The sequence below is a fragment of the Geospiza fortis genome, unplaced genomic scaffold, assembly GCF_000277835.1.
Source record: "Geospiza fortis unplaced genomic scaffold, GeoFor_1.0 scaffold14, whole genome shotgun sequence".
Taxonomy (NCBI): Eukaryota; Metazoa; Chordata; class Aves; order Passeriformes; family Thraupidae; genus Geospiza; species Geospiza fortis.
Genome location: NW_005054512.1, coordinates 68907 through 82594, shown reverse-complemented (window position 1 = coordinate 82594; position 13688 = coordinate 68907). Strand labels below are relative to the sequence as shown.

The 13688-nt window shown below is 43.2% G+C and overlaps 2 protein-coding genes across 2 annotated transcripts in view; one reads left to right on the top strand and one right to left on the bottom strand.

Moving 5' to 3' along the window:
• Positions 1–5329, top strand: part of TAF8 (TATA-box binding protein associated factor 8) — a 9996-nt gene extending 4667 nt beyond the window's left edge. The window contains exons 5-7 of the mRNA XM_005428890.2: positions 1449–1596; positions 2479–2621; positions 3524–5329. Coding sequence (XP_005428947.1) covers positions 1449–1596; positions 2479–2621; positions 3524–3667 — 435 coding nt within the window. The 3' untranslated portion in view covers positions 3668–5329. The remainder of the gene's footprint in view (positions 1–1448; positions 1597–2478; positions 2622–3523) is intronic.
• A 1209-nt stretch (positions 5330–6538) lies between these two features.
• On the bottom strand, positions 6539–13688 carry PIFO (primary cilia formation). The gene is made up of 6 exons (XM_005428918.1): positions 13664–13688; positions 12375–12517; positions 11239–11337; positions 9497–9636; positions 7722–7848; positions 6539–6607 (listed from the first exon to the last, which is right to left on the bottom strand). Exons 1-6 carry the CDS (start codon positions 13686–13688, stop codon positions 6539–6541), a joined length of 603 nt encoding a protein of 200 aa, XP_005428975.1.

Here is a 13688-nt window from a genome sequence, read left to right as displayed (position 1 = left end):
GACCTGACACATTCCTTCTTTGAGGGTTGTGGGCATCCCTTGCCACCCAGAAATCAGCCAGAATCCCTGGATTTCTCATTTTTGTGCTGGCTGGGATCTGTTTGAAGTCCAGAATGCCAGAAGTGGTGTTTTTTACTTCAGTGCTGGTGCTATTCATCCAGAGTATTGTTTTCCTGGCTTTGAATATTCCTTGTTTGTGGGTTGTGGGCATTCCTTGGGATGGGATCCTTCCATTACCTGCTCCCAGACCATTCCCAGTGCAGAATCCCTGGATTTTTGCCTGCTGGACTCTAACTGTCCAAAACCCTGGAGGAGCTGAAGAGCAGAACCTGCAGCTGCTCCATCCCTGGGAAGTTTGGAGGTGGAGCTGCTCCATCCCTGGGATGTTTGTTTGGATGTGGAGCTGCTCCATCCCTGTGATATTTGGGAGCTGCTCCATCCCTGTGAAGTTTGGGAGTGGAGGAGCTGCTCCATCCCTGGGATGTTTGTTTGGATATGGAGCTGCTCCATCCCTGTGAAATTTGGAGGTGGAGGAGCTTCTCCATCCCTGTGAGATTTCGAAGTGGAGCTGCTCCACAACTCCTCCATCCCTGTGATGTTTGGAGGTGGAGCTGCTCCATCCCTGGGATGTTTGGAGGTGGAGCTGCTCCATCCCTGGGATGTTTGGAGGTGGAGCTGCTCCATCCCTGGGATGTTTGGAGGTGGAGCTGCTCCATCCCTGGGATGTTTGGAGGTGGAGCTGCTCCATCCCTGGGATGTTTGGAGGTGGAGCTGCTCCATCCCTGGGATGTTTGGAGGTGGAGCTGCTCCATCCCTGGGATGTTTGGAGGTGGAGCTGCTCCATCCCTGGGATGTTTGGAGGTGGAGCTGCTCCATCCCTGGGATGTTTGGAGGTGGAGCTGCTCCATCCCTGGGATGTTTGGAGGTGGAGCTGCTCCATCCCTGGGATGTTTGGAGGTGGAGCTGCTCCATCCCTGGGATGTTTGGAGGTGGAGCTGCTCCATCCCTGGGATGTTTGGAGGTGGAGCTGCTCCATCCCTGGGATGTTTGGAGGTGGAGCTGCTCCATCCCTGGGATGTTTGGAGGTGGAGCTGCTCCATCCCTGGGATGTTTGGAGGTGGAGCTGCTCCATCCCTGGGATGTTTGGAGGTGGAGCTGCTCCATCCCTGGGATGTTTGGAGGTGGAGCTGCTCCATCCCTGGGATGTTTGGAGGTGGAGCTGCTCCATCCCTGGGATGTTTGGAGGTGGAGCTGCTCCATCCCTGGGATGTTTGGAGGTGGAGCTGCTCCATCCCTGGGATGTTTGGAGGTGGAGCTGCTCCATCCCTGGGATGTTTGGAGGTGGAGCTGCTCCATCCCTGGGATGTTTGGAGGGGGAGCTGCTCAGTCCCTGTGATGTTTGGAGGTGGAGCTGTTCTCTAACTCGTCCCTGCTGTCCCCCCGCGCAGACGTACCGGGAGCCGGTGTCCGATTACCAGGTGCTGCGGGAGAAGGCGGCGTCGCAGCGCCGGGACGTGGAGAGGGCCCTCACCCGCTTCATGGCCAAGACTGGCGAGACCCAGAGCCTCTTCAAGGACGATGTCAGCACATTCCCACGTCAGTCACTCCATGGTTTCACCTCCCTGCAGGCTTTGGGAATCATCCCGTGGTGGTGCTGGCCCCACTGAGGCGCTCACGGGTGTGGGAATCCCTAAAATCAGAGGGTTTGGGGAAAGGATTTGAGGATTGCCACAATGGAAGGTTGGGAAAGGAGGGATTTGGGGGTTAAAATGGGGAGGAAAAGCAGAAAGCAGCTCCTCAAGGTTCCCTTTTATCTCCTGGTGGAGAAGGCCTAAAATCCAAATCTCATCCCAAATCCAAATCTCATCCCAATCCTGGCATCATCCCTGTAACCTCAGCAAGGAATTTCTTCTCCCTGACATATTCCTGGAAAATTTTCCTGTCTCTCTGCCTGCAGAGCAGAGATGAGAATTCCCATTTCCCAAGGCTTGCTGACCCCACAACTTCATTTAAGAGGAGCCCAAAATCTTCATTTAAGAGGAGCCCAATCTCCCAGATATTTGGGATTTCATGGTGGAGCTCAGGAAGGATTTTCTGTGTTGGAACACTGCTGGAAACATGAAGAGATTTAGAAAATTGGGAAGGAGAGAGTGCCATCTTTTAAGGATCAGAAAATTGGGAAATAGAGAGTGCCATCTTTTAAGGATCAGAAAATTGGGAAATAGAGAGTGCCATCTTTTAGGGATCAGAAAATTGGGAAATAATAGAGACTGCCATCTTTCAGGGATCAGGATTTCCTTCCTGATCCTTTGGAACAGCAGGAAAAGGAAAAGTATCCAAAAAAAGGAAAAGGAAAATGAAATGTGCCCAAACCCAGAACCAGCGAAATGTTTGATCTCCGTAACTTCGTCCCTAATTTCTGAGGGCAGGACTTTCTCCCAGCTTGCTGACTGTGTCTCCTCTTTTCCCTGCTGCCAGTGATTGCTGCCAGGCCCTTCACCGTGCCCTACCTGACAGCTCTGCTGCCCTCGGAGCTGGAGATGCAGCAGATGGAGGAGACGGATTCCTCGGAGCAGGACGAGCAGACGGACACCGAGAACCTCCCGCTGCACATGAGCACGGTGGGGCCACCCTGGGGGGCTCCTGGGGCCATTCCTGCACCTTGGACACCTGGCTCTGCCTCCTGGGGGACGGGAAATGATGGAACTGAGCAGTGTCAGGGTTCCCCAGTTTGGAATTCTGGCTTTGCCTCTTGGAAAATGGGGAATGGGGAATGGGAAATGGAACGGAATATTGTCAGGGTTCTCCAGTTTGGAAAACCTGGCTCTGCCTCCTGGGAAATGGGAAATGATGGAAGTGAGCAGTGTCAGGGTTTCTTGAAATTGGAATTCTGGCTCTCCCTCCTGGGAAATGGGAAGTGGGAAATGGAACTGAGCAGTGTCAGGGTTCCCCAGTTTGGAAAACCTGACTCTGTTTCCTGGGAAATGGGAAATGGAACTGAACATTTGTCAGGGTTCTCCAGCTTGGAATTCTGGCTGTGTTTCCTGGGAAATGGGAAATGGAACTGAAGATTGTCAGGGTTCTTGAGCTTGGAAAACCTAGCTCTGTTTCCTGGGAAATGGATCTAACCATTGTCCTGGTTCTCCAGCTCCCTGCAGAGTCCTGTGCAGAACGAGGCCGAGCTGGAGCTTTCAGGACATCCCGAATTTTCATCTTCCCAAGGGATTTTCCTGTCTCACAAACCAGGAGGCCTGGCCTCTGATGCAGCTCCTTGTGTGCTTGGTTGTTCATTGTCCCTCCTGCCCACAGCTTCTGGGCTTTGAACTTTGAATCCTGGAATAGTTTGGGTGGAGTAGGACCATAAAAACCCTGTCCCATGGGCAGGGACACCTTCCCCTACCCCAGGATTGCTCCAGCCTGGCTTTGGACACTTCCAGAGATGGAGCAGCCACGGATTCTGTGAGCAGAAAGATTTCCACGCCTGACTTTGATTGATTTATTTTTTTTGTTTTTTCCACGGCAGGATGATGCCGGACCCGAGAAGGAGAACACCTCAGTGCTGCAGCAGAGCAGCTCCCTGGCAGGCAGCAGGAACGGTGAGGAGAACGTCATCGACAACCCCTACCTGAGGCCCGTCAAGAAACCCAAAATCCGCAGGAAGAAGTGAGGGAGGAATTCCCAAAATATTCCCTGGGCTCAGGAGAGGCAGCCCAGCTGAGGAGGGGTCTCTGAGCCTGGTGAACCCCACTCCCACCCTGCTGTCCCTCTGCTCGCTGCCGTGCTCCAGGACAAACTCCTGGGAATTGTCTGGGGGGCTTTGGTTCCACTCTGGGGGGATTTAATTCCTGAGGAGCTGAGAGAGCCAGGGCTTGGAGGGGCTGGGCTTGGAGAACCCAGGGATGGATTTGGATTTGGAGCACCTGAGGGTTGGATTTGGAGGGACACAGGGGTTGGATTTGGATTTAGATTCGGAGGACACAGGGGTTGGATTTGGAAGACACAGGAGCTGGAGCTGAGGGATCCAGGGCTTGGAGGGACACAGGGTTGGATTTGGAGAACCCAGGGGTTGGATTTGGAGGATACAGGGGTTGGGGTTGGATTTGGAGGATACAGGGGTTGGATGTGGATTTGGATTTAGATTTAGATTTGGATTTGGAGGACCCAGGGTTGGATTTGGATTTGGGAGACACAGGGTTGGATTTGGATTTGGGAGACACAGGGTTGGATTTGGATTTGGAGGAACAAGGGATTGGATTTGGAGGGACCCAGCGGTTGGATTTGGATTTAGAGGACACAGGAATTAGATTTGGATTTGAATTTAAATTTGAATTTGGAGAACCCAGGGGTTGGATTTGGATTTGGAGGACACAGGGGGTTGGGGTTGGATTTGGAGGACACAGGGTTGGATTTGGAGGACCAAGGGTTGGATTTGGAGGACACAGGGTTGGATTTGGAGGACACAGGGTTGGATTTGGATTTGGAGGACACAGGAGCTGGAGCTGAGGGACTCGGGGATTGGATTTGGCTTTGGAGAACCCAGGGGTTGGGGTTGGATTTGGATTTTGAGGACACAGGGTTGGATTTGGAGGACACAAAGGCTGGAGCTGTGGGACCCAGGGATTGGGATTGTATTTGGGGGACCCAGCCTTTATTTCCTTCCTTTATTTCCTTTATTTCCTCCCTTTATTTCCTTTATTTCCTCCCTTTATTTCCTCCTTTATTCCCTTTATTTCCATGCCACTGTTGTCATTATTGGCTGGTCCTGGACGGCTTTGCTTTCATTTCCCTTCAGCATTTTTTTAGGTAAAATAAAGAAGAAAAATCTTCTTTATTTTTTGGGTTAAAGAAAAACCCAAAAAAGGTTTTCTTTGGTTTCTTTAGAAAACCCATTTGGTTTTTCTTTGACCCAAAATCTGGGTTCAGTTTCCATCAGAAAAAGCTCCTGAGGTTTGGTCCAAAATCTTCCAAAAATTCCACTTTCACCTCCATGAAGTTAAAAGGATCCCACCCCCTCTTCCCCCAGGACAAAAAAATTTTAAAAAAGGTTTTTTTTCAATGATTTCCTGCCAAAAAACCCTGAAATTAAATCTCAAATCCCCCCCCTGTGTGTGCCACTGTCACTTCTGCTGGTGCCTTGCTTGTACAGAATGAAAAATGTACAGAACACCCTGTAAATATTTGTACATATCCAAAAATTTTATCTTTTTTTAACTTTTCTTTTTTGTTTTCTGCAAGGAGAAAAATCCCTTGCTGGGTAGAGGAAATAAAAAAAAGATGGAATGAAAATTGTAGTTTTTATGTTCATAATAAAAGAAATTTTATGTCCTTACGAGCAAATTGTGATTTTTGTGTTCATAAGAAAGGAATAATAATAATAATTTAGTAAAGGTATTTAGTATTATTTAATAAAAGTATTTAGTATTATTATGTTCCTTTATAAATTTAATAAAAATACATTTAAATTTAATAACTTTTAATTTAATAAAGGAATATAATAATAATTTATTGTGTTCATAATAAAAAGTATTTTATCTGAGAGAAATTTTAACTGTTAATTAAATTATTTTCAATTAAATTATTTATTTAATTTAATTTGAATTAGCAGTTGGGTCTGGAAATACAGAAATTAAAGGTTTGAGGGGAAACAGCTGCCCCAACACCAGGAACTTTCTGTTTCAGGCCACATTTATTTTTGTGATTCTCAGTTTCAAGCAAATTTAATTTTTTGGGCACAAAAACATAAAAAACTCTCTGAGCGTTAGAATTTGAAATGTAGGGAATTCTTGGAAAGTCATTTGGTTTATAAAATTATTTGGGATACGAAATTATTTGGTATATGAAAGTATTTGATATATGAAATTATTTGGGATGTAAAATTATTTGTATATAAAATTATTTGGTACATGAAAATATTTGATATATGAAATTATTTGGTATATAAAATTATTTTGTATATAAATTTATTTTGGATATAAAATTATTTGGGATATAAAATTATTTGGGATATAAAATAATTTGGTTTATAACATTTTCTATATAAAATGATTTGGTATATAAAATTATGTGGGTTTATAATCTAAAGTTCAGAATTTAATGTAAGATATCTTTTGAGGCTTTAAAAAAACTTTTAAGTTCTAAAAGTGAGAATATAGATTTATAGTTTAGAGACATGTTAAACTAAGTAAAAGTTTAGAATTTGAATTTTAATTTTGATTTTATGAATTTATCTATATATTTTAATATATTTTTCTATCTTATTATTTTAAGTTCATGACTATAATTTTTTTTTAAATATCTCCAACACATTTTAAACGCATCAAAACATTTTAAAACACCTTCGAATATTTTAAAACATTTTAAAAACAAATTCTGGTTTTCAATATCTTCCCACGTGGCTGCAATGGGGCTGAGAAGATTGAGGTGAGCAGAGCGAATTAAAAACACAAAAAACCATTTAAAACATTAAAAACCATTTAAAATATTTGATTTATTCAGCCTGGAGCTGCGGGTGAGTGTCTCCAAATAAAGATATTTTTCCTCAGCCGTGGTACAGCTTCAGATACGCCTCTCTGCCCTGGTTTTTCTGGAATTTTTTATCCACAGTCATCTAAAAAAAAAACCCCAAAATTCGCATTAAAAACAATGAAAATGCGCCAGAAAATGAAAGGGCGAGACCTAAAATTGGGATTTAAATCAGATTTTTGTGCCAGCTTAGCCCCACGAGGCAGTGGAGGCCCCGCTTTGTTCATTTTGGGGGGGAAATTGGAGAAAAATTCTGAGTAAAAGGGTTTTTTTGGAAGGGTTTTGCAATCAGGGATTGTTTGAGAGAACAATTTTGTGTTTTGTGCTCTGGGCAGGGAAAAATGCCAAAAAGAAGTGGAATTTTGAAGGAAAAAAGGAAATTTTCTCTCTCAGAAGTAGGAAAAAATAACAAAACAGAAAAAAATGGGAATTGAAAAGGGAATTTTTATCTCTCAGAAGCTTTGAGGCAGGGAAGGAGAAAAAAAGGTGGAGGAAATGGGAAATAAAAAGGAAATTTTCTGTCTCAGAAGCACTGGGGTAGGAAAGGATTTTAAAATAGAGAAAATATGAAGTTAAAAGGAAATTTCCTCTCTCAGGAGCAGGAGTGAACAACAAAATGGTGAAAATACAAAGTAAAAAGGAAATTTCTTGTCTCAAAAGAGGGAGAGGACAATAAAATAGTGAAAAAATGGAGAAAAAAAGGAAATTTCTTGTCCCAAAAGCAGGAGAGGATAATACAACAGTAAAAATGGGAAATTAAAAGGAAATTTCTTGTCTCAGAAGCACTGGGGTAGGAAAGGATATAAAATAGAGAAAATATGAAGTTAAAAGGAAATTTGTTGTCACAGAAGGAGGAAAGAACAATAAAACGGTGAAAATGGGAAGTGAAAAGGAAATTTCCTTTCTCAAAAGAGGGAGAGGATAATACAACAGTAAAAATGGGAAATTAAAAGGAAATGTCTCAGAAGCGCTGGGGTAGGAAAGGATAACAAAATAGAGAAAAATGAAGTATAAAGGAAAGTAAAAATGAAGCAAAAAGGAAATTTGTTGTCTCAGAAGGAGGAACGAACAATAAAACGGTGAAAATGGGAAGTGAAAAGGAAATTTCCTGTCTCAGGAGCAGGATAGGAAAACAAACCATTGAAAATATGGAGTAAAAAGGGAAATTCCCTGTCCCGTAATCTCGGAGCCTTCCTCACCTTCTGCACCTGCATCTTCACCATCCTCGGGGCCAGCTGGGGCAGCGCTGCCCAGTCAGGAGCCCCAAACCTGGAGGGCCACGAGACCTTCTTGGTGAAAGGCTCCCGGATGTCGTAGGTGCCAGGCCTGGGGGGGGACAGGAGCCGTTCATCTCGTTGTTTGCATGGTTTATTTATTGATTTATTTATTTATTTAAAGGCATTTTAATCTGCGTTTTGGGGCTGGGTTTGGTTTAATTAAAATGTCCCGGTGTTGGCCGAAATATCCCGATGTTCACCAAAATATCCCAATGTTAATAAAAATATTCCAATGATAATCAAAATATCCCAATGTTAATCAAAATATTCCAATGTTAACAAAAAAATATTCCAATGTTCACCAAAATATCCCAATGTTAATAAAAATATTCCAATGTTAATCAAAATATTCCAATGTTAATCAAAATATTCCAATGTTAACCAATATATCCCAATGTTAAGCAAAATATCCCACTATTATCCAGAATATTCCAATATTAACCAAAATATTCCACTATTATCCAAAATTTCCCAGTGTTAACCAAAATATCCCAATATTAACCTAAATATTCCAACATTATCCAAAATATCCCAATGTTAACCTAAATATTCCAATATTAACCAAAATATTCCACTATTATCCAAAATTTCCCAGTGTTAACCAAAATATCCCAATATTAACCTAAATATTCCAACATTATCCAAAATATCCCAATGTTAACCTAAATATCCCAGTGTTAACCTAAATAACCCAATATTAACCTAAATGTCTCAATGTTAACCAAAATATTCCAATATTAACCTAAATATTCTAATATTATCCAAAATGTACCAATATTAATAAAAATATTCCAATATTATCCAAAATATTTTAATGTTAACAAAAAAAATTTCCAATATTAATCTAAATATTCTAATGTTAACCAAAACATCCCAAAGTTAACCAGTATATCCCAATGTTAAGCAAAATATTCCAGTATTATCCAAAACATCCTAATGTTAACCAAAAAATTCCAATGTTAACCTAAATGTCACAATATTACCCAAAATACCGCAATGTTAACCAAAATGTCTCAATATTAACCAAAATATCCCAATGTTGATCAAAATACCCCAGTGTTATAAAAAAAAAATTCCAATATTAAGCTAAATATTCCAATGTTAACCAAAATATTCTGATATTACCCGGAATATCCCGATGTTAATCAAAATATTCCAATGTTAACCAAAATGTCCCAATGTCAACTGAAATATCCCAATATTAACCAAAATATCCCAGTATTCCAAGTATTCCACAACACTCCAATGTTAACCCAAATATTCCAATATTAACAAAAATATCCCAATATTATCCAAAATGTCCCAATGTTAAGCAAAATATTCCAATGTTAACTGAAATATTCTAATGTTATCCAAAATATCCCAATATTAACCAAAAAGTCCCAATGTTAACCAAAATATTGCAATGTTAATCAAAATATCCCAATATCATCCAAAATGTCCCAATATCATCCAAAATGTCCCAATATTAACCAAAATATTCCAATATTAACCAATACTTTTTGCGATAAAAAGCTTATTTTTTGGAGATAAAAAGTCTTCTTTTTTGGGACATAAAAATTCTCTTTTCGGAGCTAAAAAACCTTCTTTTTTGGCACATAAAAAAAATTTATTTTCAGAGCTGAAAATCATCTTTTTGAAGAGAAAAACCGATTATTTTTTGTTTTATTTATTGAATGAGCGGAGGCTTGCCTTACCCGGGGTAGCGGTCCCTGTCCTGGAGGCGGTTCGGGAACCGGGGGCTGCTGGAGCAGAACGGGGCCGGGGCCGGGCCGGGCCGGGCCGGGCGGGGCTCAGCCGGGAAGGGCCCGTAGGCGGCGGGGCCGGGGGTCACGGTCTGGGGAAAAGCGGCCAAAAACCGGGAAAAAGCAGCAAAAAAACCCCAGGGGAATTCAGGGAGAATCCACCCCCAAAATTGTACCACGTTCCTGCCCAAAATTCCACCGCATTCTCACCTAAAATTGCACCACGTTCCTGCCCAAAATTCCGCCACATTCCTGCCCAAAATGCACATTGCCGCCCAAAATTCCACTACATTCCCACCCAAAATTGCACATTCTCAACCAAAATTTCACATTCCCACCCAAATTCCACATTCCCACCCGAAACTGCATATTCACACCCAAAATTCCACACATTCCCACCCAAACTGCACATTCCCACCAAAATTCCACATTCCCCCCCAAAATTGCACATTGCCACCTAAAATTGCACCAAAATTCCCACCTGAAATTCCACATTGCCACCAAAATTTCACATTCCCACCCAAAACTGCACATTGCCACTCAGCTCAAAATTCCACCACATTCCCACCCAAAATTGCATCACATTCCCACCCAAAATTGCACCATGTTCCTGCCCAAAATTGCACATTCTTACCTAAAATTGCACATTCCCACCCAAAATCGCAAATTCCCACCCCAAACTGCACTGCGTTCCCACCCAAAATTTCACGTTCTCAACCAAAATTTCACATTCCCACTCAAAACTGCACATTCCCACCCAAAATTGAACATTCCTACCCAAATTCCACATTCCCACCTGAATTCCACATTCCCACCCGAATTCCACATTGCCACCCAAAACTGCACATTCACACCCAAAATTCCACCACATTCCCATCCAAAATTGCACATTCCCATCCAAAATTCTACATCCCCATCAAAATTCCACATTGCCACCCAAAATTCCACATTCCCACCCAAAACTGCACGTTGCCAGTCAACTCAAAATTCCACCACATTCTCACCCAAAATTGCACGTTGCCACCCAAAATTGCACATTCCCACCCAAATTCCACATTCCCACCTGAAACTGCACATTCACACCCAAAATTCCACCACATTCCCACCCAAAATTGAACATTCCTACCCAAATTCTACATTCCCACCCAAAATTGAACATTCCTACCCAAATTCTACATTCCCACCCAAAATTGAACATTCCTACCCAAATTCTACATTCCCACCCAAAATTGAACATTCCTACCCAAATTCTACATTCCCACCCAAAATTGAACATTCCTACCCAAATTCCACATTCCCACCTGAATTCCACATTGCCACCCAAAACTGCACATTCCTACCCAAAATTCCACCACATTCCCACCCAAAATTGCACGTTGCCACCCAAAATTGCACATTCCCACCCAAAATTCCACCACATTCCCACCCAAAATTCCACATTCCCGCTCAAAATTCCGCATTCCCACCCAAAATTCCACATTCTCGCGGCAGCAACCAGGGCGTGGCACGGCCGGGCTGGGCAATATTTTGGTTGCTTTTCCCATAGTTTTGTTTTGCTGCTTTTCCCCTGGTTTTTTTCTGCTTTCCCCCCTCTTTTTGGCTGCTTTTTCCCTCTTTTATTTTTTTTTGGCCACTTTTTGCTGCTTTCCCCCTGTTTTTTGCTACTTTTTCCTTCTTTTTGGCTTTCCCCTCACCTGAGCCTTCTGCTGGAAGCGCGGGGCTGTCCTGGCTCCCATCACGTAGCCCAGGGTGCTCATGGGCCGGGTGCTCAGGGAGGACTGCAGGACGTTGCTCTGCAGTTTGAGAGCCAAAATCATTTATTAACATCATTCAAAGGCATCCTTTGCAGGGCAGAGTCAGCTGAGCAGCAAACGTTATTCCTAATAGAGTTATTCCTAATTATTCCCTTAATTTCTGACTCTTCCAGACCCTCAGGGATCAGGTGGGAAAGGAGATAATTCATTTTCCCAGGAAAATTTCCTGTTTCCATCCTGCAGCGGGTTTGCAGGGCAGGAGTGCATGATACATTTCCTATTATTATTCCCTTAATTTCTGGCTATTCCTAAATATTTCCTTATTTTTATTCCCTTAATTATTCCCTTCATTTCGGACTATTCCAGAACCTTGAGGATCAGGTGGGAAAGGAGATAATTCCTTTTTCCAGGTGGATGTGGGACATCTTCCAGCAGGTTTGCAGGGCAGGAGTGCAGCATGAAAAGCAGATACATTTCCTATTAAACTTATTCCTAATTATTCCCTTAATTTCTCCCTACTGCAGAGCCTGGAGCAAAGGAGATAATTCCTTTTTCCAGGTGGATGTGGGACATCCTGCAGTGGGTTTGCAGGGCAGAATTATCTGAGCAGGAAATGTTATTCCTAATAGGATTATTCCTAATAATTCCCTTAATTTCTGACTATTCCAGAACCTCAAGGATCGGTTGGGAAAGGAGATAATTCCTTTTTCCAGAAGGATGTGAGACATCTTCCAGCAGGTTTGCGGGGAGGACTGCATGGTACTATTCCAATTAAACTTATTCCTAATAATTCCCTTAATTTCTCACTACTGCAGAGCCTGGAGGGAAGGAGATAATTCCTTTTTCCAGGAGGATGTGGGACATCTTCCAGCAGGTTTGCAGGGCAGGAGTGCAGCATGAAAAACAGATACTCTTCCTAATAAACTTATTCCTAATAATTCCCTTAATTTCTCGCTACTGCAGAGCCTGGAGCAAAGGAGATAATTCCTTTTTCCAGGAAGGTGTGGGGCATCTTCCAGCAGATTTTCAGGACCCTACAACTTCTATAAAAACCCCAAGATGAAGGAGGAGCTCACCTCTGGCCCCAGGTAGGAGCCTGGCCCCAGGGAGGGGTTGCCCCTCACCCCCAGCACCTCGATGCCCAGCCTGTCTGGGGCGTAGCTGTAGGGGAACGTTTTCCGCTCCTGAGTTGTCCCGAACGAGATGAGCTTGGCCACAGCTGGGGAACAGGCACGGGGAAATGCCAGCAGTGGGATAAACAAGGTAAAAAAAAGAGAGAAAAAAGAGAAAAAAAGGTGACCATGAGATGCTCTCTGCCTTCATCCCCCTGCCCTGGGTATTTGGGAGGGGTTTGCTCTTTGCCTCAAAGCCACGAGGGGCTGAGAGGGATGAGGGGTTTGTCTTTCCAAATAGATTTGTTTTTCATAAGAAAATGGATTTGTTTTTCACAAGGAATGACAGATTTGTCTTTGCCCTGGATATTTGGGAGGGGTCTGCCCTTTGCCTCTGCCTCATTCCTCTCAGACCCTTCTTCAAAGCCACGAGGGGCTGAGAGGAATGAGGGATTTGTCTTTCCCACCAGATTTGTTTTTCACAAACAATGACAGATTTGTCTTTCCAAACAAGCTGTGGGTCTCCTGTTAGATAAAACCAGCGCTGAGAGAGAGAAGAAACCATGGGAAGGATTCCCATGAATGGAGATCCAGCCATGGATTGGATTCAATCCATTACCACGGTTGATGAACGGGAAAAAAAAAAGATATTTGCCTTTACAAATATCAAATGCTGATAAATGAAATTGGATATTGAAAGGCGAAAGAAACAATGGGGGAAAACCCTAAATTCTGTAATAATTAAAAATGAAAAGGGAGGGTTGTACATTAGAGGAGAATCTTTGGTGTCAGGCATTTTGGGATGTCTGAACCTTCCAGGTACCTCAGAAATGGGGAAAAAAAAACCTAAATTCCGTAAGAATTAAAAATCAAAAGGGAGGGTTGTACATTAGAGGGGAATCTCTGGTATCAGGTGTTTTGGGAAGTCTGAACCTCTCAAGTACCTCAGAAATGGGGAAAGAGAGAGGGAAATTGGGATAAAAATGAGCCTGGTCCTCCAGAAGTTGGAGAGACCCCAGGGGAACACCCCATGGCCTCTCCCTTTATTGGAATAAAGTCAAAAGACTCTGTCTCTTTTTTGGACACAAACCTCTGATGTTTGTGGATTAATTTTCCTGACAGGGCAGATTTTCCCCATTCTGAGCAGGGAACTGGGATCTGAGAGGATCCTGGAGCAGCTGATGGCAGCAGGGGGAGGGTGAAGAGAAGAAATCCCAGCCCCTCCAGGTGCCCCCACCTGGACCAGCTCTCACCTTTGGGCTCGTGCCGCGCTGCCAT

Excerpts from the sequence above, each read along its gene's own strand:
- PIFO (XM_005428918.1), bottom strand. The coding sequence starts at position 13,688 with ATGGCAGCGCGGCACGAGCCCAAAG. Across the intron at positions 12,518-13,663 it reads AGCGCGGCACGAGCCCAAAG|CTGTGGCCAAGCTCATCTCG; the intron begins GTGAGAGCTGGT and ends CCTGTTCCCCAG. Across the intron at positions 7,849-9,496 it reads GACAGGGACCGCTACCCCGG|GCCTGGCACCTACGACATCC; the intron begins GTAAGGCAAGCC and ends GTCCCCCCCCAG.